Source organism: Ornithodoros turicata, chromosome 6 (assembly GCF_037126465.1).
Source record: "Ornithodoros turicata isolate Travis chromosome 6, ASM3712646v1, whole genome shotgun sequence".
NCBI lineage: Eukaryota > Metazoa > Arthropoda > Arachnida > Ixodida > Argasidae > Ornithodoros > Ornithodoros turicata.
This window is the reverse complement of record NC_088206.1, coordinates 55,921,500-55,945,329: the sequence shown is the minus strand read 5'-3', so window position 1 is coordinate 55,945,329 and position 23,830 is coordinate 55,921,500. Positions and strand designations below refer to the sequence as shown.

At 44.5% G+C, this 23,830-nt stretch overlaps 2 protein-coding genes, 2 long non-coding RNA genes and 1 other non-coding gene across 6 annotated transcripts in view; 4 read left to right on the top strand and 1 right to left on the bottom strand.

Moving 5' to 3' along the window:
- The window catches only part of LOC135396762 (HEAT repeat-containing protein 5B-like), a 61,887-nt gene extending 56,962 nt beyond the window's left edge, over positions 1-4,925 (top strand). For both annotated transcript variants that reach the window (XM_064627915.1, XM_064627914.1), the window contains 4 exons: positions 1,486-1,698; positions 3,405-3,538; positions 3,600-3,822; positions 4,479-4,925. In XM_064627915.1, the coding sequence (XP_064483985.1) occupies positions 1,486-1,698; positions 3,405-3,538; positions 3,600-3,822; positions 4,479-4,789 (881 nt within the window). In that variant the 3' untranslated portion in view covers positions 4,790-4,925. The remainder of the gene's footprint in view (positions 1-1,485; positions 1,699-3,404; positions 3,539-3,599; positions 3,823-4,478) is intronic.
- Positions 4,863-8,047, bottom strand: LOC135396763 (MAP3K12-binding inhibitory protein 1-like). Its single transcript, XM_064627916.1, has 9 exons — positions 7,764-8,047; positions 7,543-7,674; positions 7,398-7,478; positions 7,146-7,239; positions 7,006-7,074; positions 6,789-6,947; positions 6,626-6,723; positions 5,934-5,987; positions 4,863-5,122 (listed from the first exon to the last, which is right to left on the bottom strand). The coding sequence occupies exons 1-9, from the start codon at positions 7,806-7,808 to the stop codon at positions 5,036-5,038; spliced, it is 819 nt and encodes a 272-aa protein (XP_064483986.1). The 5' UTR covers positions 7,809-8,047; the 3' UTR covers positions 4,863-5,035.
- LOC135396764 (uncharacterized) lies at positions 5,605-7,026 on the top strand. Its single transcript, XR_010423525.1, has 3 exons — positions 5,605-5,776; positions 6,524-6,583; positions 6,662-7,026. It is a non-coding gene; the product is annotated as an uncharacterized LOC135396764 (long non-coding RNA).
- Positions 8,048-15,578: 7,531 nt separating the features above from the next.
- LOC135396761 (uncharacterized) lies at positions 15,579-23,249 on the top strand. Its single transcript, XR_010423524.1, has 2 exons — positions 15,579-15,935; positions 21,353-23,249. It is a non-coding gene; the product is annotated as an uncharacterized LOC135396761 (long non-coding RNA).
- Positions 21,084-21,275, top strand: LOC135399360 (U2 spliceosomal RNA). The gene has a single exon (XR_010424250.1). It is a non-coding gene; the product is annotated as a U2 spliceosomal RNA (small nuclear RNA).
- Positions 23,250-23,830: the final 581 nt, after the last annotated feature.

Genomic DNA, 23,830 nt, shown 5'->3' with positions numbered 1-23,830 from the left:
TGCCTGAACAAACCTGCTTTCTTTTTCTCGAGCAAGCTTTCCCTTCCACGAGCTTTCTCTTTGGTATTGCAGTACAGAATATATAGGGCGTTTTTTCAAGGGCTTTGGTGCAGTGCACAGTTTGAAGCCCTTAAGCAAACTGAACACAAATGGTAAGAGGGTTATGACCCAGACTGTCAAAAGAGTACACTAACCCCTTTGGAAAAAAAGAGGCCCTCCAGAAATTGAATTTAGAGTACGCCACAAAAAGCAACCGTGTGCAACGGTGGTGGAGAGCAGTACCAGCCTGTGATCTGCCTGGGACCTCGTGCTGATGCTACAGGGGCAATGCTTGCTGATTGGTTCAGAGGAATGTTGTCTGCTTCTCGGCTGTTCGGGGTTCTGAAAAAGCATTACTCCTGGGTCAGTCATTGTTCGGCCGCTCCTTCTATCCTCAATTCTCCGGGCGAACTGGCAAAACTAGTTTACAGCGGCAAAGGGACAGGGCGCTGACCCCCGCTGACCAGCGAACAAGAACGAGTTGCCCCTGTAATGTTATCGGTGATGTGACATCACACCTTCTCCTCCTTGTTATACCCGGAGTGGCGGGTTTAGGGTGAACTCGCGGAGCCATGTTTATGTGAGTTTTTTTTCTGGGAAACAAATAGCACACACCAAAACCTCTCGCGCTATTAGGTAAAATGACACACACATGTTCATCAAACGTGTTAATCTGAAAATTTTTTTGATTGCCCTCTGTACTCCTTTAAGCTGTTTTTGGAAGAGAAACTTAGCCAAGTAAACTGAAGTGGTGCCATACATTACTGTATAAGTTTCGTACACATGTTCTCAGGTGCAATAGTCCACTTCAGGGAGCACTGAGGTGACCCCCAAAATTTTTTTAGTTTTTCGGTGCAGAGTGTTCTCTAACGAATAAAATGAGTTCCTGTGAAAGAACGATGAGCGTAGGTGACCTACAGAGCGAGCGTGAGGGCTCTGTTCTGCACAGCTTAAAAATGTATCGTTTGCCTCGTGAAAAGAACGCATCGCAGAACGAGAGGACGTAGTGACGAATGCTACACCCCTCACGTGACCAGTGACACACAGCTGAAGCATGTATAAACAGTGCGTGAACTGCGAAGAAAAAAAACAGCGAAACAAGGCACGGAGCCTTCGCTACGTTATGAGATCATGGTGTCTACGGTCCGTGACTGCTTTCTCTGACTGTTTTTTATAAATTCGATTGCACAGCATTAACACACCGCAGAGCAAAAATACTTTGCATGGAGACTCCTGGTGGACAGCTTGACAGATGAGGCAGGGTCTCGAGCCACGTTAAATGTCACCCCGTTGCTCCTTTAAGAGTAGCATTGTGTACGGATACCCTTTGCCTTGAACTGAAAATTCACAATTTGTACAACACTTCTAAGCGTAAAAGTTCCAAGCATAAACTTTTAGGCCCCATAGTAATATTGATTTATTTAACAATTTATTTTCTTTCTGTAGGGTGCATAGCAGTACTTCCAACATTGCTGTTCCTGACAACTGGGGTCTTAAAGGAAGCAATAGAACAGGAGCTCAACCCTGCCATGAGCGCAGCCTTGCAGGGACTCCGAACTCTAGTGTCCCTGCCCATGTCTCACAACGAGGAACTGAAGCGTGACTGGATAGCACTGCTGAGAAGTACTCTGGCACGCATTCTTGACTGGAGCAAATCAGGTATGTCACTGTATTCGAAGCACTTCACACATATCTCACCGAAGAAACTGTTTCATCTGCCTTCGGTGATGCAAAATTGCAGTTAAGTGCTTGCTAAAGGCTTTCAATGCATCACGATGTTTAAAGGACGACGGAAACGAAAATAGGCTGCAAAGCTATTTGCCTCATATTGCGATGTGTACCAAAACAATCCGGAATTCGACTTAGATTTGCGTATATTAGTTGAAACGCCGCCACAATCGCGATATAAATTTCGGCCGTGGAGCACTCTGAGCCCCTGGTGAGCGTCGCCGCGCCGCTGTAGCAGACCACGGAAGTGACGCACGTTGGCTCTCCTGTTGGAGTTCCTGACTTTCATTTCGCTTCATTTCATTTGGTGTTTCGGCGTACGTCTAATTCCTGCTACGGGGAAAGAACGGAGACGAAGAAGCATGTACGAACCCATCTCTCATAGGATATATTGTCTTCAGACTTCCACGAGATCTCCGAATCAAACATCTTCAGGCGTTATTCAGAATTCGCCGTGTTTGTGCCGGGCAGCCGCACATGGAACGCGAGAGATATTTGACGTCACGCGCTCCTCAGATTTTCCCGCAATGCTTGGAGCGCTCCATGGGCGATCGTGTCGAGTGGGTGGCCCAGCGCTCTCGTAATCGTCAGAAATATGGCCATCCGCACAGCGTACTTGCAAAATACTAGTGGCACCATAATTTTACATAATATTTACACCTTGTTCGGTCCCCTTTTGCAATGGACAAATTTCGTTTCCGTTGTCCTTTAACAAACTGTCATCAATGCAACATGATTTTACTCGAGGTAGCAAGTCAAAGCCGATATTTTCTCTGATTGGATTTGCAGGGCACTTATTCAGGACGACTCACTTTAGTTCGAACCCCACTTTGTTCAAACAAACCTTCAGTCCCCTTTGAGTCTGAATTAATGGGATCGCACTACACGTAGTCATGAGTGTGTCAGTGCGAAATGTGCTTAAAAGTTTGAAAGGCTATGGTCGATTGCAAGATGTGGGAAAGGTATGCATCTTTTTCCAGTGTATTTGCTCATGTCTCATCTGATCCACACAAAATGATGCGATATTATGTATGTAAAAGGTGCACTATTAGGACTACCAGCTCCCGTGGCGTAGTGGTTAAGATGATCGTTTTCCACGCCGAGACTGGGAGGTGACACGGGTTGGAATCCTGTCACTGGCTGTGCTGTCTGAGGTTTTCCCTGGGTTTTCCAAAGACTTTCCAGACGAATGTCGGTACAGTTCCCCCTGATGTCGGCCCAGGATGCACACGAACCCCTCCTGTCCCCCCCTCCTTCTTGCTGTCCTCTCTCCATCTGTCCACGTCTGTACGCCGCTCATAGCCACAGTTGCTTCGCGGCACTAACGCGGAATTTAAAAAAAACTATTAGGACTTGTGCAGCCTGCCCGGGACTCCACCCTAACTCACCCTCTAGAGGTGCATATAAATCGCATAATTTTTGCTGTTTGGTCATCCTCTGAGGCGCAAAAGTGTGTGAAAAATAAATACACGAAAAACTATTTCTACTTCACTGTTATGCACCTTCTTTTTGGAAACCACAGGAAAACTTGAGGAAGATGTACAGAAATATAGGTCATAGTAACCTTGAGGAGGAGTTGTCAATTGAAGAACTTAGCATATTACCACTGCTCCTCTACATGGGCTTTCAATTTGCAGGTAAAGAGATGAGCTCTCTGCTGCTGGCAGTGGGGGTGTTCATCTTACACGCTCCGAGAGACGTGATTTCGGTTCCAAACCTCGAGTACCCCAGCATCAACCTTTTCAGGCAGGCTCTACTCAGCAACTATAAGGTAGTATTGTGCATTTACAAAATGCTTGTCAGAGAGAGCTCAGACGTACCATCTTGAACAGGTGCAGCTACGGTGTCTGCAGACTCTTGGGTCCATCTTTGCCCACCCGGATATGTCGACACCTTACATTCACAGCCTAGGACCAAAAGTGGCAGAGACCTTAGTTGAATGCACACAGCTTTTAGAAGAAGGAAAATGTTCAGAGGAGAAAGAGGTGCTATCAGTGGCTCAAGAGAGCCTGAAAGTCCTCGATTCCCTGCTCTGGGCAGCACCTCCGGAAGGCAGTGAGTGCATTAATTCACTTTAGCTTCTGTGAGAACTATTGTAATGACAACCGTCCTCATTAGAGCACTGCACAGGACACATTTTTCGTCTTGATCCCAGCATCCTTTTGGTCCGGCCTCATGGCCACATATATTTAGAGCCCGAAGTCTTCGGGAAATATTTTTTTCTAAATTCGGGGGGGTAAAAATTGGGTAAATAAACATCTGCACTAAATCAATGCGAATTCGGGTGAAAAAACTCCCGATATGCTAAATTCGGGGAGAAATCGGGCTCAGTTACTCAAACTAGCTGTAATGGTTTGGTACAAACGGTGATGTAACTGCATTTGCTGCCAAACAAGTAAGTTAATGCATTCCTACAGACATCCCAGTGAGGAAAAATTTGCCGGGTAAAAATCGGGTTTCACCCTAAAGGGTGAACCTTCAATTCGGGGTGCAAATTCGAGGAGGAATCGGGTAAAACCCTAAAACTTCAGGCTCTACATATATTTGGCTTTGGCTGACTTCCATGGCATATCCTGCGTAGTATCTAATTCATAAATAGCTAAGATCTGCATCTATGGTAAATGCTCTATAAGAACTGTGTTGATGGCTTTACTTTTTATTTGACAAAATAGCATAAAAGCAGCATCTAACACACAATTTTTTTCCTGCAGAGTCACAGATGCTGCTCCTTTATGTTTCACTCCTAGCCAGCTTACTCCTAATAAACGAGGATGGCTTAAAGCCAAGCTCTCGACGTCAACTCCACATTGAAGCACTTGGTAGGCTTCTGCGTGTGGGACCACAATTTCCGCAGGAGTTCCGCTGGGCCGTGGGGCAGCGGCCACAGCTAAGAGCACGCCTTGAAGCTGCCCTGCGATCATCCAGTCGTCCGCAGGATGGGACCACAGATGGGGAACAAGGGAGAGTACCTCAAGCACCCAGTATCAAGCTCAAGACTGACTTCAGCAACTTCACAGGATGAATGATCATCAATATGAAGATTCCTACATGGGACAATTGTTTCCTGAGGGCTGCCAAAGAGGAAGAAAGTGAAATGAGACACTGCAAATACACCTAATATAATAAATGCCAGCTGGCCTGCGATGTTTTAACATCCATTAAGGAGTGCTTTCAAATGTATAGGCGTAATTGACCCTGCGTCCCTTCCCTTTACATATCATGAGACCACGATAACTGGATTTGGCTTGACTTTGGCTTGACTTTGGCTTCATGTCCCTGCTTCTTGCTCATTCTGCTCTCTCAGCCTGTTCTGAAGTGCATGGATCCTGCTCTCAATCTGAGACATGCTCCAATCCTGCACATAAGGATTTTCAGTGTTTCACTCGCATGTCCTTTATGAAGTGGTTATCCATTTACTATGTTCAGTACAAATGAAGGCTTCACTGGTAACAGAAATCATCAAAACTATCACTTCAGATAAATCTTCACTTTGTTCATGCAATCAGTAGCTGTGATTTATGATGTGCACTGCTCGTAATTTCTAAATATTCTCGTGCCAGCTTCATATCGCTATCCTAGGACACTATAGTCCCTCCACTTCTTCTTACTGCACATTGCAAGAGACACGATGTGCAGGTAAGTCAAGCCATTTCAATATTCGGGTTTGTATGTTCAGGCTACCTTTGCGATACAACAGAAACTGTGGACTTGTCACCAAGTGAAGTGCCAATATGTCCTGCTTGAAAAACCAGACGAAAAATCTCAGAAAAAAAAAAAAGGAGCATGATGCATAACTTGGAAGCCAATGCCATCAAAGATCACATAATTCAGGTTAGTCCAGATCCTCTGTATACAACCCGTCAAGGAATTACCCCTACCACTGTCAATTTTCAATTCTACCACTCATAAGATTAATTAAACGAGATTACTCCATGCCTTTCCAGCTACTGGTCAACAATATTACGTAGTAGTCAGGCAACCGAGTCACCATGCAAACGAGGCAGACAACGTAAGTCGAACTTGCCATGGATGGCAGTGAAAATTGTATTATCCACCCCTCAAATCAAAATGGACCTTCCCAGTGGCTTTGTTGCACAATTTCTCGCGTATTGAGTGCGGCCCACAAGTGTCGGGAAGCAGTACCACTGTGTTGAGGGGCTTCTTACCTCGTACTGTTTCAACATCCCTCTGCTCCGCTTGCTTTCCTGTTGCCCAGCACACTGTAAATCGTGTGTGTAAAAGAATTTGCATCAGCAAAAAATGTGCTAAAAGGGATCCGTTGCGTACAACTGAAAAGTTAATTCTATCGTACTCGCATTACCGAAGACGTTGAGCACAAATTATCCCAAATATATGTGGGTGTGTGCTGGTGCTCTGTCCTCCAATGATTCCCAAGGTCCAAGTGAAGTTTGAAGGTAATTAAATTGATTAAAAGCTCAAGAAAACAGTTGTTTGTAGCATTTCTCAAGGTTCACTTCTACTTCACAGTTTCCCTTGAAACAGTGATGCTAAAGGACTAGAGCCACTCTCCCTGGATGTCATAGTTCCCTATGTCCGCTGTTCCCCACGTTTTGGCAACCCAAAACAATTTGAAACTTCCTTCTACCTTTATTTTGTTAAGTCCCTGGCAAATATTCAATGTTGTAATGGATGTTGTTGCCAGTACAGCTCCTTCATTTAATAACCATGATATGTTATGTTGAGGCACTTTGCACTACTGCACTGTCAATGAGGAATCGAATGATATCTCTTCCAGGTGAGCCATGCTGTACGAGATAGTCCCTTTAACAGCTTTCAAGTTGGAAAAGAGAGAAAAGTAGACGTTCTTAGCACCACTGCTAATACAAAGAAAGCTCACCGGTCCAGTGAAGTAATCTGGTGATATTCCTTCTAGGTACAGAATACGGTCTTCCAACTGCTTAATCCTGGCGTACACGTCTTGCGGTACAGAACATCCTGTTTGAGGACGCCGTTTTATTTTATGCACAGTTCATTGTCCTTGCAAGCACATAATAAGTTACCCGACTTGATCTTCAAATGAGACTCCATGTTGCGCAGCCTCTCGTGAATACCCTCAACTGGTGGCGAAACCGCTCGTCTCTTGGCATGCGATGGAGTGTCTGAAGGTTTTGGTCGCAGTAGTTTTGTCATGGGCCCCCACTGGTTTACCACACGACTCACTGAGTGTAATTGACTCATGTTTAATGCATCTGTACAATAAATTGGCCATTCCATTACCTTTCACATGACTACTTCCGCCAGACCTGGACACGAGCACTGCATCAACCCTTGCACAGCTCGACTCCTCTGGGAATTTTCAGAAAGACAAGAAGAGCTGTAAGTGACAATGACTGGAGATGGTCAATTGTTCAACCAACCTTCAGCAGGTTTCGAGCTACAAAACTCCTGAACATTCCATTCATCGACTTCCTTCCTTTTTCGTGTGATAAACGCATTGATACGTTCATTTATCTGGACAAAAAAAAAACCATAGTATTGAGGACGTTGTTGTAGGGTTTCCTCACACACGGTGTACAATTTCGACACATTGTGTATCTGCGCAGCATGACTTTCCAACCATCGGTACGAGGAATGCATTAATGACCAGTTAATGAGCACTGAGCTCTTACCACGCTTCTCCCAACTTGGATCTGAACGACTTTGGAGCAGTCCACCGGAGTAACTTGCCCTTGGGCAGTCTCAAGACTGTCCTGTGCAGAGTGTTAAGGACAAACGAAAATTAGCTGTACCCGTTTTCTGGGCGATTTACTATACCTTGTACCCTTGTAGGGTTCGGATTAGATTACTAATGGCTCCAAACAGTTTTTGACAGTCTGTCAGCGGAACGATGGGCTTCAGTATGTCGTACTCAAGTCTGAATGCTTGCAGAAGACCGGCGTCTTTCAACTACAAATAGACACACATATACATTTACGGATGTATCCCAATCTTTCCAGAGTTGTACAGCGCTGGGATATCCATCATTCTCGACTTACTGCGTGCGCGAGCGCTGAGAAACCAGCAAAACAATCGTGCGCCATGGCAGATTTCAAACAGTGTCGTGAAGTGTCGCGTGTCGCCGCCGTCGCCGCTGTATCGCTTGCGATCACTTGCGATGGATCCTTTTCACGTGTGTGTCAACTGCTCCCTGCTTCTTTGAAGGCGCAAGGCGCTGTGGGGCATACATATGTTGCCATGCACGATTGTCGCTTTTCAGAAAACATAATAATAACGTCGCTGCTGCTGTCATATTTTATTTTATTAATTCCATACACGTGGGTGCACCGAGCCGCCACTTCAGAGCACGACCTACTAGATTATAACGAATCACAATCAGAAAACCCTATGAGGAGCGTGTCCGCACGATCCGCCAGGGGCGCTACTGATCCGCACAACACGATTGGACGATGGAAATTTGATATCTTAGCGCGCAGAAGCGTGTGTACGACTACCGTAGCAGACGACAGCGATAGCCCCTATGATCCCATCATGGATCCCACCCATGAAAACATGAAAACGCGTAGAATGATGATGATAATCAACCTCAGAATGAAACATCTGTGGAACGTCCACCGCTTGTACAGAAATACTAAAGTAAGCTGAAGTACAAAGTATTGTAGAAGTTGAGGAAGCAATAACTGGGACGATCAGAAGCGCCACCGCTATCTTCCAAAAATGCGGCGCATAGGCGCATAGAAGGGGTGCGCCTGAGATGGTCGTTATAATCTAGTAGGTCGCGCTTCAGAGCAGGCTGACCGCCCGCACCTTCCCCCTACATCACCCCCCCCACACACACACACACACACACACAATTCCATACACGACTGCAGCGCAGTCAAAATCCAAAATAAACCCACTTTTGGACGCTTTCCGTCTCTCCTCTTTCCCCTCTAGCAGTGCCCTCTAGGTCTGAAGTCTCTGAAGTACGCGAGTTTCGCTTAGCATGTGGTTTTTGGAAAGCACTGTAGGACAAATGTTTTCATGCAGGATTGTCGCTTTTCAGCATACGTAAAAAATAACGTAGCTATACTGCTGTCGTGTTTTACTTTCTTCATTCCGTACATGACTGCAGCAGCGCAATAAGCACACTTTCAGACATGTTTCGCCTCTCCTGTTTTCCCTCTTCCTATATTATCTCTATGCCTCTAGGTGTGAAGTACGCAAGTTTCGTTTTAAACTTGGTTTTTCGAAAGCACTCTAGAACAGATGTTTCCCTGCAGGATTGTCCCTGTTCAGCAAACGTAAAAAAATAACATAGCTACTGCTGTCATATTATACTTTCTTCATTCCGTACATGACTGCAGCGCCATCACAATAAGCCCACTTTTAGACATGTTTCGCCTCTCCTGTTTTCCCTCTAGGTGTGAATTACGCAAGTTTCGTTTTGAACGTGGTTTTTCGAAAGCGCTCTATGACAAATGTTTCCCTGCAGGATTGTCGCTTTTCAGCATACGTAAAAAATAACGTAGCTACTGCTGTCATGTTTTACTTTCTTCATTCCGTACATGACTGCAGCTCCAGCGCAATAAGCCCACTTTTAGACATGTTTCGCCTCTCCTGTTTTCCCTCTAGGTGTGAAGTACGCAAGTTTCGTTTTGAACGTGGTTTTGCGAAAGCGCTCTAGGACAAATGTTTTCATGCAGGATTGTAGCTTTTCAGCAAACGTAAAAAAATAACATAGCTACTGCTGTCATATTTTACTTTCTTCATTCCGTACATGACTGCAGCGCCATCACAATAAGCCCACTTTTAGACATGTTTCGCCTCTCCTGTTTTCCCTCTAGGTGTGAAGTACGCGAGTTTCGTTTTGCACGTGGTTTTGCGAAAGCGCTCCAGGGCAAATGTTTTCATGCAGGATTGTTGCTTTTCAGCAAACGTAAAAAATAACACAGCTCCGTCACAATAAGCCCACTATTAGACAGATTTCGCCTTTCCTGTTTTCCCTCTGGGTCGTATGCGAGTTTCGCTCTGGCGTGGTTTTTGGAAGTGAGCTATGCGGCACTTTTTTGACGACGAGGAAGGCTCTGTGGGGCAAATGTTTGCGTGAAGTATTGTCGCTTTTCGGCAAACGTAGAAGATAACGTAGGTGCAGCTGCCATGCCCTTTTTAGCGATACTCAACATTCCAGACCCTTCTTATAGGAATATTTGACAAACCACCAATCATATGACTTTATTATGAACCGCTACACCGAACATGACGTGAATGAGAAAAGTCGTTTGAGAGAGTGTGATATATAAAGAAAATTGATTACATTGCGAGTGTGTGATGAGAGTGAATGCGTGTTCCGTCAATCAGTTGAGGCTCCTAGGCAAGTCGTCGGCATGCAGATGCCAGCGTGGTCGAGTTGGTCATGGCGCTCGACCGGTAACCGAGAGATGCGATGACACATGAAAGACAAATATCAGCACTACTACAGTACACTACAGTTGCACATTTATTATCAGGGAAGCAACATAAACGACTCGTTACATGAAACCTGTACATAGAACTAGAAATCCTCGAACTTTTAGCTTTCCTTGCTTTTAGCGCCAAGTGACCCGTTCCATCAAATGACGCTATATTGTGTGGGGTATGTTTTGACTGTCGGACACAATCCTGTGGGAAGCACCAACAGAGAACGATGCGCTCTGTAATCGCACGTGTTCAACGGGGGGGAGTCCTGATCTGACGCACGGAGCCGGCAGTGTCTCTGCAAAGGCGAGCATGCAGTTGTCAGCGAAAGGTGAGCAACTGCCGGTGAGCAACTGCCTGCGCGCCGATTTGTCCAGACCCACACCCCCACCCCCCCACACGATAGTTTTTTCCATAGTTCCAATAGTTGTTTCAATAGGAATAGTTTCCCACAATTGACATATTGATTGATTAGTTGACAAAGGAACCAGCGACTGACCTCAAATCAACCCCCCAAGCTTGTTATTAGGGTTCCGGGCCATTTGATCGAACGCCGTTTGGTTGAAAGCCATTTGATCGAACGCCGTTTGATCGATTTTTTATCGGTTCACCTGGAGCGATGATGAAAAAAGAAAACAACAAAAGAAAGCTGCAGTTCTAAATGCCGTTATCAAAGAACATTTAACTGTGTGTAATCTGCTTGCCCGTAAACACATTCCTCATACTAACCCACTTTTTCGCATCCAAAAAGCGGTCCAAGGGCCTGAGTTGTTCACCCTAACCTGTTCGACAACTTGATAGGTTTTTCCGCTCTGACACATAGTGACTAAACATGCCATACATGTGCACCCCTAATCCCCCCACACTTTGTCCAATAATAATTGATGTCAAATAATAAACATTTTTGACAAATAAATTAATCCAGTAAATAAATGGCATTTTTTTATGATTTATTCGCGTCGGACGTGGACAAATTCTAACAATGTATTGTTATTGTTTCTGTTTAACTGACCATTATATAGGAGAAAGAACAGCTTTAGTTTATGTTTTTTGCGCCTACGTGCAAGTGAATCTAAATTTGGTTCTTGCAACTTAAATATAACCGAAGAAGTCCTAGACAAAAGTCCTAGAACCTAGACAATAAGCAGGGAAGTAGATCTTTGTACTTTACTTTTTTTTGTGTGTGTGTGTGTGTGTGTTTTTCGGATAGCGTGCATGTGTAGGGATCCCAGACTGCAGATACATACTCTAAACAAGGTTGAGCTAAGGTTTTATATGGCTGTTAATTTAATATCATTCGTTGTACCATGGCGAAATTTCCTTCTGAGCGTCCACAGACTTCGAGTGGCTGTCGCGCACATATGGCTATCCGATTTTAGATTGTTCCTTTTAAATATGTCGCTAGCAATGAGAAGGTGCCCAGAAGAAGCACAGACTATCGGCTGCTCCCAACCTAAGGCCATATTCTTCCATATGTGTCCTATTGGTTCGCCGGGTTCTTCCTCACTGTTCTATTCAGCTGTGCTGTTCGTGAATGACAAAGGTCTGCCACTGATTATTTAACCAGTGGTCTCCTCTCTTTAGCTGAAAAGAGCAAAAAATAAATACAAATAAAAAAAGTAGAGGACACTACTTGCCTGCTCCGTATGCTCGAGTCAAAAGTTACAGAAAGAGGTGCGGACGACACACTGCATGGGGCTTTGAACTCCCTTCGAACAAACATTTTTCGAACAAACGGCGTCGATCTATACCGGCTTTCGATCAAACGGCACTCGACCAAATGGGCGGACACCGTGTCTGACCAACAGTAGTAGCATCCAGCGAACGATATCGCTAGCGAACTAGTGCAGCATATGATATCGATTTTATATTTGCTCATGGAATAGAATGTAGATTTCACTGCCCATTAACACATGAAAAAAAAAAAAAAAAAAGAAACTACTTCTCCCAATTCCAACAAATCGGGAGAGCGAATAACACTCGGTTGGCCGTGATGTGCTTCTTCGGGCCCCTGTATTTTTGACCGCGCAGACGTTTGCGGGACCACTGCCGAACAGACCTGTAAAAATTACTTTTCCAAAGTAATTGAATTACGATTACAATTACATGTGCACAAAAGTAATTAAATTACAGTTACAATTACTCATTCCCTATTGTAATTCAATTACGATTACAATTACTCAAAAAGTAATTGCATTACGCTGAATTACATTCACAAAGTTGACTGCAACGGGCAAACGACGTGCAAACTGCAAGATTTGATGTACACATTTAGTGCACATGTCCTGAAAGATGGTGCTAGTTGTGCTTGTGGTAGGAAAACAAGTTGGAGAAGTCTTACACAAGGACAAGTCTCACAGGACGAACATCACAGTCAAAATGCTTTCTTTCTTTATAGGTATGTGAACAAAGTGCAGATCATGAGTGCAGCCTGTAACGTCCATTGGCTTTCAAGAGTAAGGTATTCTCAAGGTACTTGTCTGTAAGGCTCGCCACTTCTCCTTGTCATAACAAAACCACCAACCGAAAACAGACGCTCCACTGGTGCACTGCTGGGCAGCCTAACATTGTACTTCATGAACACCTCGAGCACACAAGGAAGATCTTTCAAGCACTCTAACGAGTCTGAAGTGCGGGTCGATACTCACAATTCGTACTCCTTTTCCCATGGCGCAAGAGTTTTTCTCCTTCCACATTCAAATATTTAAAAAATCTGTACCGAAAAATGTACCAATCTGAATCGAGTGTTTGGGTAATCACTGTGAAAAAAAAAAAAAAAATGGAAGAAGAAAAACGGTGTGGAACTGACCCAAACTTTAAACATTGGGCCTTCCCAGATAGCGTTCAAAGTAATTCCGAAAGTTATTCAAAATGCGTTACGCGTTACTTGTAACAGTAATTCAATTACATAAAATCGAATGTAATTTCGGAAGTAATTAATTACTAGGAAAGTAATTAATTACAGTAATTCAATTACTTGTAATTAATTACTTTACTGGTCTGCTGACGAACATATCGCAGGCTTGAGAAAGTTTAAATAGGACAAACTAGACACGGAACACGAAGGTGACAGGACAAATCTCTTTCAAGGGGGTAGATGGGTAGAAATCCAGCGAACCGGTAGAATGTAGGAAGGGAGTTGCCTCAGGACAGAAGCCGCCGATATTTCGAACAGAGACTGTTCTTCTTCTGGGCACCGTCCTCATCATTGGCATGGTATTTAAAGGGTTAGGTGTGACGTGTTTAAAGGTTCATGCGAATTGTGGGTCAACAGCCCGGAGGGAAGAAAGGTTCCGTACGGGCTTTTACGGCCGGAGTGAATGGCTGCTTTGTTAGAGTGTGGAGGGGATTATGTGAACGTAGTGATCTAGGCTACAGAGCGGTTACAGAAAAATGGAAGGTTCACGAACACGTGGACGAAACGGGACAACAGGCAAGAATTGGCAAGCATGGCGAAAGATAAGGAGGTTAGTGGTTACGTGGGGGAAATTCCAGAACCAGCAAAGTTTTTTTTTTTTTTTTTAGTATTTGTAATGCAAAGTTGTGGCATGCAATAAAGAAAGTAGAAAGCAGTGGCCATGCAGAACATAACAGATGATAACGGATGTAGAAGGGAAAAGCATATTTTATTTGTGAAGTGTTTCTAGGGTGCCTTGTGATTTGTTGATACCGGACGGGTGAAGAGCGTTGAACTTGTATATGAGATAAGATTCCCTATCACGTCTGTCCCGTGTGGATCTAAACCCGGTTTCTAGAATATATAGTTTAATGTTGTCAAAATTGTGACCAGGAACGTTAAAGTGTTCGGCGACTGCTTTGGGGAGTTTGTTGGACGTGTCGGTTCTGTGTCCGGTAAGGCAGTTGTTCATGTGTTGGCCGGTTTCACCAATGTATTGCATGGAGCAGTCGCCGCATTCAATGCAGTATATGACATTGGAGCTTGTGCATGTGAATGCGTGGTTAACGGGGTGGGTGTAATTGCTCGCGGTACTTTTGATGGAGTTAGCGTGTTGAACGTGCTTGCATGTTTTGCAGCGCGGGAGGTTGCAGGGTCGTGTTCCCGTGTACGGGGTGCTTGTTTTGCTGATTTTGGCATTGACCAAGGAGTCTGCCAGGTTTTTTGCGCGTCGGTATGTCACCTGTATGGGATTTGTGAATATATTGCTAAGTTGGTCACTGCTTTGGAGGAGGGGCTCGTGCTTCTGTAGAATGGCTTTGATGTTTGGAAGTGCGTTGGAATATCTTGTGATGAAGCTTATTTGGCACGCGTCAGGATTTTTTCGGTTTTCCAGAACCTCGTCTCGATCGAGTGTGAGTGCCTTGCGACGGAATTCGGTTAGGAGGGAGTCTGGATAGTCCCTTTGGGCAAGTGTACTGCAGAGTTCGTCAAGCTTCTCAGCGTAATCTGTGTCGTTTGAACAAATTCTGCGTAGTCTTACACTCTGCCCATTAGGAATTCCAACCTTACAGACGTGACGCGGGTGGTGACTCTTGAAGTGAAGGTATTGTTGTTTGTCAGTTGGCTTTTTGTACAGGGTTGTGATGAGGTTGCCGTCGTCTAGTGATATTGTGGTGTCGAGGAAGTTAATTAAGTGAGTTGACTGGTGTGATGTGAACTTTATGTTGCTATGCGCGGTGTTCAGTAGATCTATGAACTTTTGAAATTCATGTTCCCCGTGTTCCCATATTATCAGTATATCATCGATGTATCGAAGTACGGAACCTTTCTTCCCTCCGGGCTGTTGACCCACAATTCGCATGAACCTTTTAACACGTCACACCTAACCCTTTAAATACCATGCCAATGATGAGGACGGTGCCCAGAAAAAGAACAGTCTCTGTTCGAAATATCGGCGGCTTCTGTCCTGAGGCAACTCCCTTCCTCTTTCAAGGAGGTTCTTCCAACATCACAGCACTTGGAACGTTTGAGCAGCCGGCAGCTACCCTTTTGGATCGGTGACCTACATGTGCTAATCCACCAAAGAACAGGTTGTAATGACACACGTGGAAATATTCCATTGAAGGCAACTGACCCCTTACTGAGAGTTGAAGGACGGGCTTGTTGTTATGGGTCCATATTCCAGAAGGGGGAACATTACGTCGTCTGCTCTTGTTTTTTTGTGCTCTTCCCCCTTAATGGAATATAGGTATATGGAACCACTGATCCCCTGTTTAGAAGCCTGACACGTGGGCGAAGTTTGTGAGGTCTCAGTGGAAGAGTCCAATTGATGATTGATACGTGATTGGAATTCGGGGAGGAAATGAAAAAAAGAAAAAAAAAAAGCCAGAGGCAATAAATACACGAGCTTGACTTCCTTTTTTACATGGCAGGAAGACCCGAACGAAGAACAATAATTAATTAAACTAATCTGATTAATTAAAATGAAGCGAGATAATTAATTAGTAATTTGCGTAATTTAGTTAAGAGCCACCAAAGTAAATTCTACGCCCGACCTCTCAGACCGCTTCAACTATAGAGAATGCCATTCATTTTTTAAAAGTGCACGCTGGCACATGTGAATTTCTGACCGCTGCATACCTTCACCCACAGAAATTAGAGGTTTCTATGCCTTCTCCGAACCGCTCCACCTTGCCCCTTTCACATTTATCACTAATCCTAATCTTCCAGGGGAAATGGGGAGTGCGGACTTGACAGCTGGCAACCAAGAGCAGTTAAACTAGATCTTTCTTACCGCCATGTTTAAATTTGTAGCGTGTCTCCTTGTCAAGTAGAGGCGTGCACATCCACTGTAGATTGCAGTTGACAAGAGCTGGTGAGTCTTGAAGTTGCCTGAATATGCATTCTTTTAGTGTTTTGTGTGATCTGATGATGTGTACGACGCGTTGTTTCTCAGTACCTCTCGGAAGTAGTCGATGGCGTGGCCCAACGCCCAACTGCGTTGTTTCTGTCAACTGAAACACATACTCATTGCACGGTCTGTGGCTTGTGTAGAACTTCGCGTGTAAAAACTCTGAGTAATTTATGTAACTAGCGGTGTATAATGTGTTCCACAACGTGAGGATAATGGATATGCCAAGCATTGTTGCACGACAACAACCGAAAGCATGGTTTCCGCGGAATCGCTTTCGAGCACAATAACACTTAATTTTAATCTTGACGATTAGAGTGTTTCACATACAAGTACATAACGACGTAGTGGTCGACGAAAAGAAACATTCTATTTATTCGGGGGAAAACTTATTCGGTCCCATGGAGTTTGGGACTACTTATTGGAATGGTTCTGCTAATGTAAAACAAAATTCAGTGTAAAAGTAGCGGCACAATAGGACGAAACAGCGTGACAGCGCACCCTCTTTGTTGATTTCTGCCTCACTGCTTTCTATTTCCTAGAACTCTGGGAGGTAAGTGTCTGAACACAGCTGGCGTAATAGTAGGATGCATGGACAGGCTTGTGTATTTCCCTGCAATTCTTCCAGTCCACAAACTCAATAGATACTCAAGAAATCAGGACATCAAGGAACGCCCGAACAGGGTATTCCTAAGACAACAGTCACTCTTGTGTAAGGTATTTTTTAAATCAGGGCCTGCACATGGGTATTTTGTGAACATGGCAAATTTGGCAGCTTCAGTGTCTGCGTCTGAATGTGCCCCAGAGTTGGAGACGTCGCATAGTGAGGTACACCCATGCAAATTCGCGAATGATATCCATTTTAACGCAGTTATGCGCACCAGCAGAAAGAAAATGAATCCCTTGGGGGGGCACATGTATGTGAGCATACCTACGTGCTTTCTGGTTGAAAGATTTTACGGTCTTCCTCAACTATGTTGTACTGTCGTAGCCACCGTTAACCAATCTCCCGTTTCTGTGGCCTCGCTCCGATAAGCGCTCGACAATCGGGGGACAGCGAAAACAGCATTGGACCGGTCAGTTGTGATTTTGGGGATGGCCGGGTGCTGGCATTGTATCACTTGTTGTGAACATGTGGGGAAAAAAACAGCTCAAGCGCACTGAAAGAAAACTGCTTATCGGAGACTTGTGTGAATGATTTCCTGGGGTTCTTTCATTGCGCTTGGACCCTTGTTCTTGCAGGTGTTAGTAAACTATACCATACCTGCAACCGACTGCACAAAGCGATAGTCGACCGGTCCATTGCTATTTCCACTGTTCTCCAGTAGTCGAGCGCTTATCGGAGCAAGGCCATGGAAACGGGAGATTGGTTAACAGTGGCCACGACCGTGCAATATGTTGCTATCAAATGAGGGATAATCACCATAACATATCGTATAGTTAAGTGAAGCCCAGTGTCAAAGGCCACGTATGGCATAATTATAAATTTCAAAATTGAAAAACGCTGACAGTGCAAAGAATTATCCAAAATACTGTACCTAAAGACACCTTATAAGGCTGGAGAAAACTGCAGAACTTATGCAGAAGCTATTGTTTTGAGACCCATAAGCTATCAATATTCATCTTGGATAAGCGCAAAGCTATGGAACACAAGAGAGAAACACAGGACAAGGCGCTGTCTCATCTCATCTCTTTGTGTCATGTCCTGTTTTGCATCAGTACTGTTGACCTTTAGGCACAAATTTCTGAAAGCAACTTTCCTTACATCTTTTTCATTCCTTTCCTTAGGAACTTACAAAGCTACATTCCTCAAAAAGTTGCGCATTCTTCTGGAGAAGGTAGCTGTGTAAGTTAAAAGCTGAAGAAGGCACCTTCTTTAGCTTGTGACAGTTGTCAGCGTGCCTTGTGCATTCCTAACATGATGCGTCTGATAGTGACGGTACGGAGTCTAACTACAAAATCGTATCCTAAAGGACAGGTTACTGTCCTTCCTATGATCCAGGACGGAGGATCGAATAGACGATTTTAAGAATTCCCAGTGCTTCCTGCACAGGTGTTGCAGCCCGGGTGTTTATTGATGCGTGAAAGAGAGATTAGCCAATCACATCGTTTTTGCTGACCCTGGCACCTCGTGTGGGCCGAGAGAGGAGATCGGGTCTGTAGATTAATTTTTCCCACCTGAGGGTTCTTGAACATGCGCCGAAATCATGAAGCACGGCACACCACATTCAACGTCCCTCATGGAAGACTGCCTGACAAACTATTATACAAAAGGCTATTACTGTTGATACAAAAGGCTGGATGCTCTTAGAATTTTGAGAAAAAGCGTTGGCTTGTTGTAGCGAACACTAGCGCGAAGAGGGAGAAATTACATGGGAAGTAGGAAACTCACATTCTTCGATTGACTAGTGTCTGATGTCGACGGGAATATAAAACTCCGTGGCGCGAATGCAGGTTGCGCGGTTGGTTGGTTGGAACTGCGCGAATGCAGATCTCAACAGGGTAATGCTGTACTTCCATGAGAAGCGAGGTGAGGTAAAGGAAGGCCTACAGGGATCGGACCAACCTAAGTGACATGTAATTCTAAGAAATAGCAAAAATAATGGAAAAGGAACTAGCAGAGAAGGGAAGCGCAGAAATGTCGTATAAACGGTTTATGAATATGTTGGGGAACAAGATCGAAGGAATCAGTGGGGCCAAGCAGAAACATCAGGGGGAGCCCAAAGAATGTAAAAAAAGAAATGATGGGATGATGAAGTACGAGAAGCCATACACAAGAGAAAACCAGCAGCAAGAGAGCATAGTAAATCTAAAGGAGCGACCTCTTTGTGAGGCGAGATAGAGGAAAAGCGGGCGCAATACCCAGAGTATAAGAAAAAGGCAGTCAGACTAGTGCATGAAAGAATTACTAAAATGGGGTTGGACTGGCTAAAAGAAATTAGTGAAAAGGACATATCAGCTGCCCGGAAATTCTGGGACCACGTTAAAGAGCTGGGAAGGCACACACAGAGCAGGCAATACCCGGTTGTGGGCGATGGAACCAGGCTTAGTGAGGAGCGGGTGATGGCTCACCCGCAGGAAAATTGTCGGAGGAATTTGAACCTCGAGGAATTTGTCATCTCAGATATAGAATGGGATAGCGCAATTAAAAATGTACTCACAAGAACCGCAACTGGCCTGGATGGCGATCCAATATTGCTAATAAGAATACTTGGGCCACAAAGTAAGTGTGTCTTAGAAGCAACACCAAGCTTACCACCGGAGAGATACCGTCACAATGGAAACATAGTAGAATTACTATGATATATAAGGGTAAAGGGGAGAAGAACCGCGTGGGTTCATATTGCCCAATAACCGTTACTTCTGTAGTATAGAGAATAGCAATGCAGGTGATCAAAGGAAGGGCTGGATGGAAAGAGAGGGAATCTTAGCAGAGCTACAGAATGGTTTTCGTCAAGGGAGGCGTCTACGGGACAACCTGTTTGTCTCGATGCAGGTAATGGAGAGGATTTTTAGACTTTAAGGGTGCATATGACTCTGTGGACCATGACATCTTGTGGAACGAGTTGGGGAACGTTGGAATAGATGGAAAGATGATTAAAGGCAATCTATAAAAATCACAAGGTGGCAGTTTGGGAAGGAAGAAGGACCGGAAATATAAGGACAGAGAAAGAACTCCGGTAGGGATGTCCGCTCTCGCCGCTTCTCTTTATGCTATACATTAGAAAATTAGAAAAAGCACTCGAACAGGTAGGAATAGGCTTTGATATCTCGTTGAAGAAAAATGGGCAAGAATGGAAACAAAACATACGGGGCTTGATGTATGCGGATGATATTATCATGGCTGGGAGCGGAGGAGAATTGCAGGAGTTATTGGATATCTGTGGCACGATCGGGAAGGCACTAAAACTCGAGTTGAGCAGTGACAAATCTGGGTACATGGTTTTCCATGACGATTCTGAGCAACCTTTAAATATTCCAAAGTAAAACAATTGACGGAGCCTCGATGGAAAACACGCATTTTCTGGTACGACAACCCCAGTGAAAGCACGGCTCCAGCAGCGCTCGGTTTCACGTGTCATTTTCTTTCGCCCATTGTTTCATTTCCATTCATTTCGGGAGGGACGATTCTGAAGCATTTTTGAAGATTTATAATCGAACTTTTTTCTTGGAGTGACGGTCACACATTTTCGTCCGCTCACACATAGCATACACGTAAGGGCGGTGTTATTGTAGCCTGATATTAAGGAGAGTGACAGATTGATCAAGATATAGAGCCTAGCTGTCGTAATCCTTGATTTCCAAATACACCCGTACAGTGGCCAAAGCGCAGAAAGTAGGAAAATGATGCATACCAAATGGCGCAGTCGAAAGCCCAGAGTTTATTTGCTGCAAATATACAGGACGATGTGTATGTGCTGTGCAACATTATGGTGGTCACGTTCGCACAGTTCCAATGGGGTTTTGCTATCATGGATTCCAACATGGCGTTGTCGTTGTTTGCGCCGGCGTCGTCTGCTCACGGCGGTAGCTTCGTCTGCGGATGACTTCTGAACGGCTGGTGCACGTGTAACAGTAATTTATTTTTAATGCTGCTAATTTTATACGCTTACGTCGACGTACATGGACGAGCTAGTTGAGGTGATACCGGTGATGCGGGGATTTGACATATCTTGCGGTATGTCGACACATGGTTATCCTAAAATAAGGCATCCGCCATCCGAAGATATTGTCGTTATAAAAAAAAAATTGCAGCTAATTTATTTACTTTCTTTCCTTTTTTACTGCGGAATAACATTTCGTTTCCACGGAGGCGATTTGCAACAGATGGCGTAAGAAGTGCTAACATAACAATAGATATAGCACAAATATGGATGCCAGGCCTACTCGGTCTACTGAACGTTGGTAAAATGGTATATACATGAGGATACGATAATAATAAAAATAATTTGAGCAGTAAACAAGCAGGAAACATGAAATTGTTGCTGGATTGGCAGGGTAGGCTGTCGCATTTGTAGCCATGGATAGTATCTTTATGTAGGGTGTCGGCCGCTCACCCGAAGATTTTACACGTAAGGTTTGATGGCGTGCAATTATCACAAATTTATCGTTATCGCTTCTCGGCCTTTTGGCTAAGATCAAAGTGTAGTATCTGTTCTTATCAGCTTAATATCTGATACGAGTCCTATTTGGACTCAAGATATTAAACTTATTTTTGGAATGCGGCGGAGTGCTTGAAGCTTGCTTCACCTCTGCCACGGGTTGGCCCGGTATTGCAGTACCTCTGGGATCGGCCCACTCCCCTTATGGGGAGGCCATAAATAATCAAAAATCAGAGATATTATATAAATTTGAACTGATATCCTGTTTTGTGTTTGCAGTTCCACTCTCATCACCCATGCCCACAGGCAACATTTGCCCAATCTACATGAACAGCGGACATCCTGGATCCGCACACGGAGAGCTGGGAAAATTCCTTTCCATACTGAGAGACGCTGCCATCCAACAAGCTGCGAACAACCAGTGACAAAGGCGGCGGATCCGTACCATCACCAAATAAACATCCCCAACCTGTTCCATCGCAACAGAAGAGAATCAAAGCCCACTTTGCCACCACATGGGGGTTTAGAGCAGCTCCCCTGGACACCCCACTCCCGTGCCAAAGACGCAGCAGTACCGTCTATCTGAGCCACTTTACTCCAGAGGAGGTGCTCCGCAAGGCAAAGCGATGCAAAAACACTTTACCTGGCGACGATCGCATCACCTACAAGCACTGGTTATGTGTAGACCCAGAGTGCAAATTCCTTGCGGCCATTTTCAAGGCATGCCTCCACTACACAGAAATGCCCGATGAGTGGAGGCTATCATGAACTGTGCTCACCTCAGAGAAAGGAGACCCATGAATAGTGACCAACTGGAGACCTATATCCTCCATTCATACGATCGACAAACTCTTCACGGGTTGTCTGGCAGTGCATGTGCAATCTTGGATCATCTCCAAAGACATACTTTCAAAAAGCCCGAGCTACAGCCTGCAATCAAAGATGAACGAAAAAAAGCTCGAGCTAACCAAGGTGACCTATGTCAACACCACTTAGATCAAAGTCCTCTTCATGTCCTCCTCTCCGCACACGCCACACTAGCTGTTCGACACAATCGCACGACGACGATCAGCCAACATGGGCAGCACGCACTCCACGAGCTCGAGAATAACTTCGATTTTAAGGTACATAGCATGTGAAAAACTGAAACTGCACTTTCATGCATCAGACTTTGTCACCAACTCTCACACCACGATAAAGTTTCTGGAAGAACGGCCCAAGTCTTCATCTTTAGTTTTCTTTTTTTTTTAAGCTACCCAACCTATATATCTGGACACCAGTTCATCACACATCACCTTCTCCCAAGTGGGCTAGAATTCAGAATAAGGCCCTATAAAAGAAGATTTAAAGAATTCACCAGAAACAAGGACAGAACAAGAAGAGAGGAATGCTGCATCGTCCTGTGTAGATTTGAAAGCCACGCTGCCTGGTGTCTGCAATATTGAATTTTCTACAGCAACTGTGAACCACCAACGTGCAATGTTTGAGGGTGATCCATCACCCCACGTGAGATATTCTGTTACAGTGCCCTCTGACCTCTTCGATTCTGTTTCTGCTGGTATGGTGAAGGTCAGATATCTTGGCTTCTTCTCTCTTCGCTGTCTCAACAGAACCTGTGACCGTCTCGGCATATGTTACACTTTCTGTTGTTGTTTGAAAAGCTTGTATTTCCTGGAGCTACGAGTGTGTCAAAGACAATGGCAGTACTAAAGTTTGCATGCCCCTGGCTCGGTGAGCTCCCGGAGGACACTCTGTTAACAAGTGATGGTGACTTGTTCAACCTGCAGATAAAATGGTTAAAAAGCAAGCGAGCTGGTGGAAGATAAAATGGTTAAAAAGCAAGCGAGCTGGTGGTTTTTGAGACTTTGTGTTGTGTCGTCTGTTTTCGTCTTTTTCCCAGTCTCGGGTTTTCGTCATGGATCTTGTTCAACCTGTTTTATGGGCAACCTTGTACCAGCAAGAATGAGTCAGTACAGTGCAGAACTTTTTTATTTCTTTACAGTTATTTTGAATTCCATCTCGCCCATGCATAGAACCTCACAAGAGGATAAATCTGCCCGACCAGCCAGCTCCGTGCCATGTTTGTTGGATTCAATCGACCTGTGAGACTCTTGTGCAGCTGAAATGTAGTTGATGCAGCAACAAACACTGCATTAAATAACCTCTGTGAGGTAAACAGTGATTTCATTCAAGGCCGAGCACAAAAGAAGGTTGAAGAAAGAAAGGCTAAAACAGAAATAAGTAGAATGCATTTGCAACTTTTACTTTCATTAAAAGCTTACTTAAAGTATCTGTGGCGCAGTGTGATATTTTTTCATGCATGTACTTCTCTATTATATAAATAATTGAAGCATACAGGTGAGTATGGGTGCTCTGCTTGTTATGCAGGCTCCAAAAGGACTCAATACCTTATTGCCTTATAGTGCCTTATTTTGGCGGCGCTGCAGTCGTGCACGGAATGAAGAAAGTAAAATATGACAGCAGCAGCTAAATTTCTGTAATTTCATTTCGCACTCAGCTAAATTTCACTAAATTTTCACTAAATTTCACACTAAATTTCAGCTAACCCACTCATTTTCGCATCCAAAAAGCGGTCCAAGGGCCTGAGTTGTTCACCCTAGCCCGTTCGACAACTTGATAGGTTCTTCGTCCTACATTCGTCCTACAGCGCCTTCCAAAGCTTATTTTCGCGACGCTGCAGTCGTATACGGAACGAAGAAAGTAAAATATGACAGCAGCAGCTACGTGATATTTTAC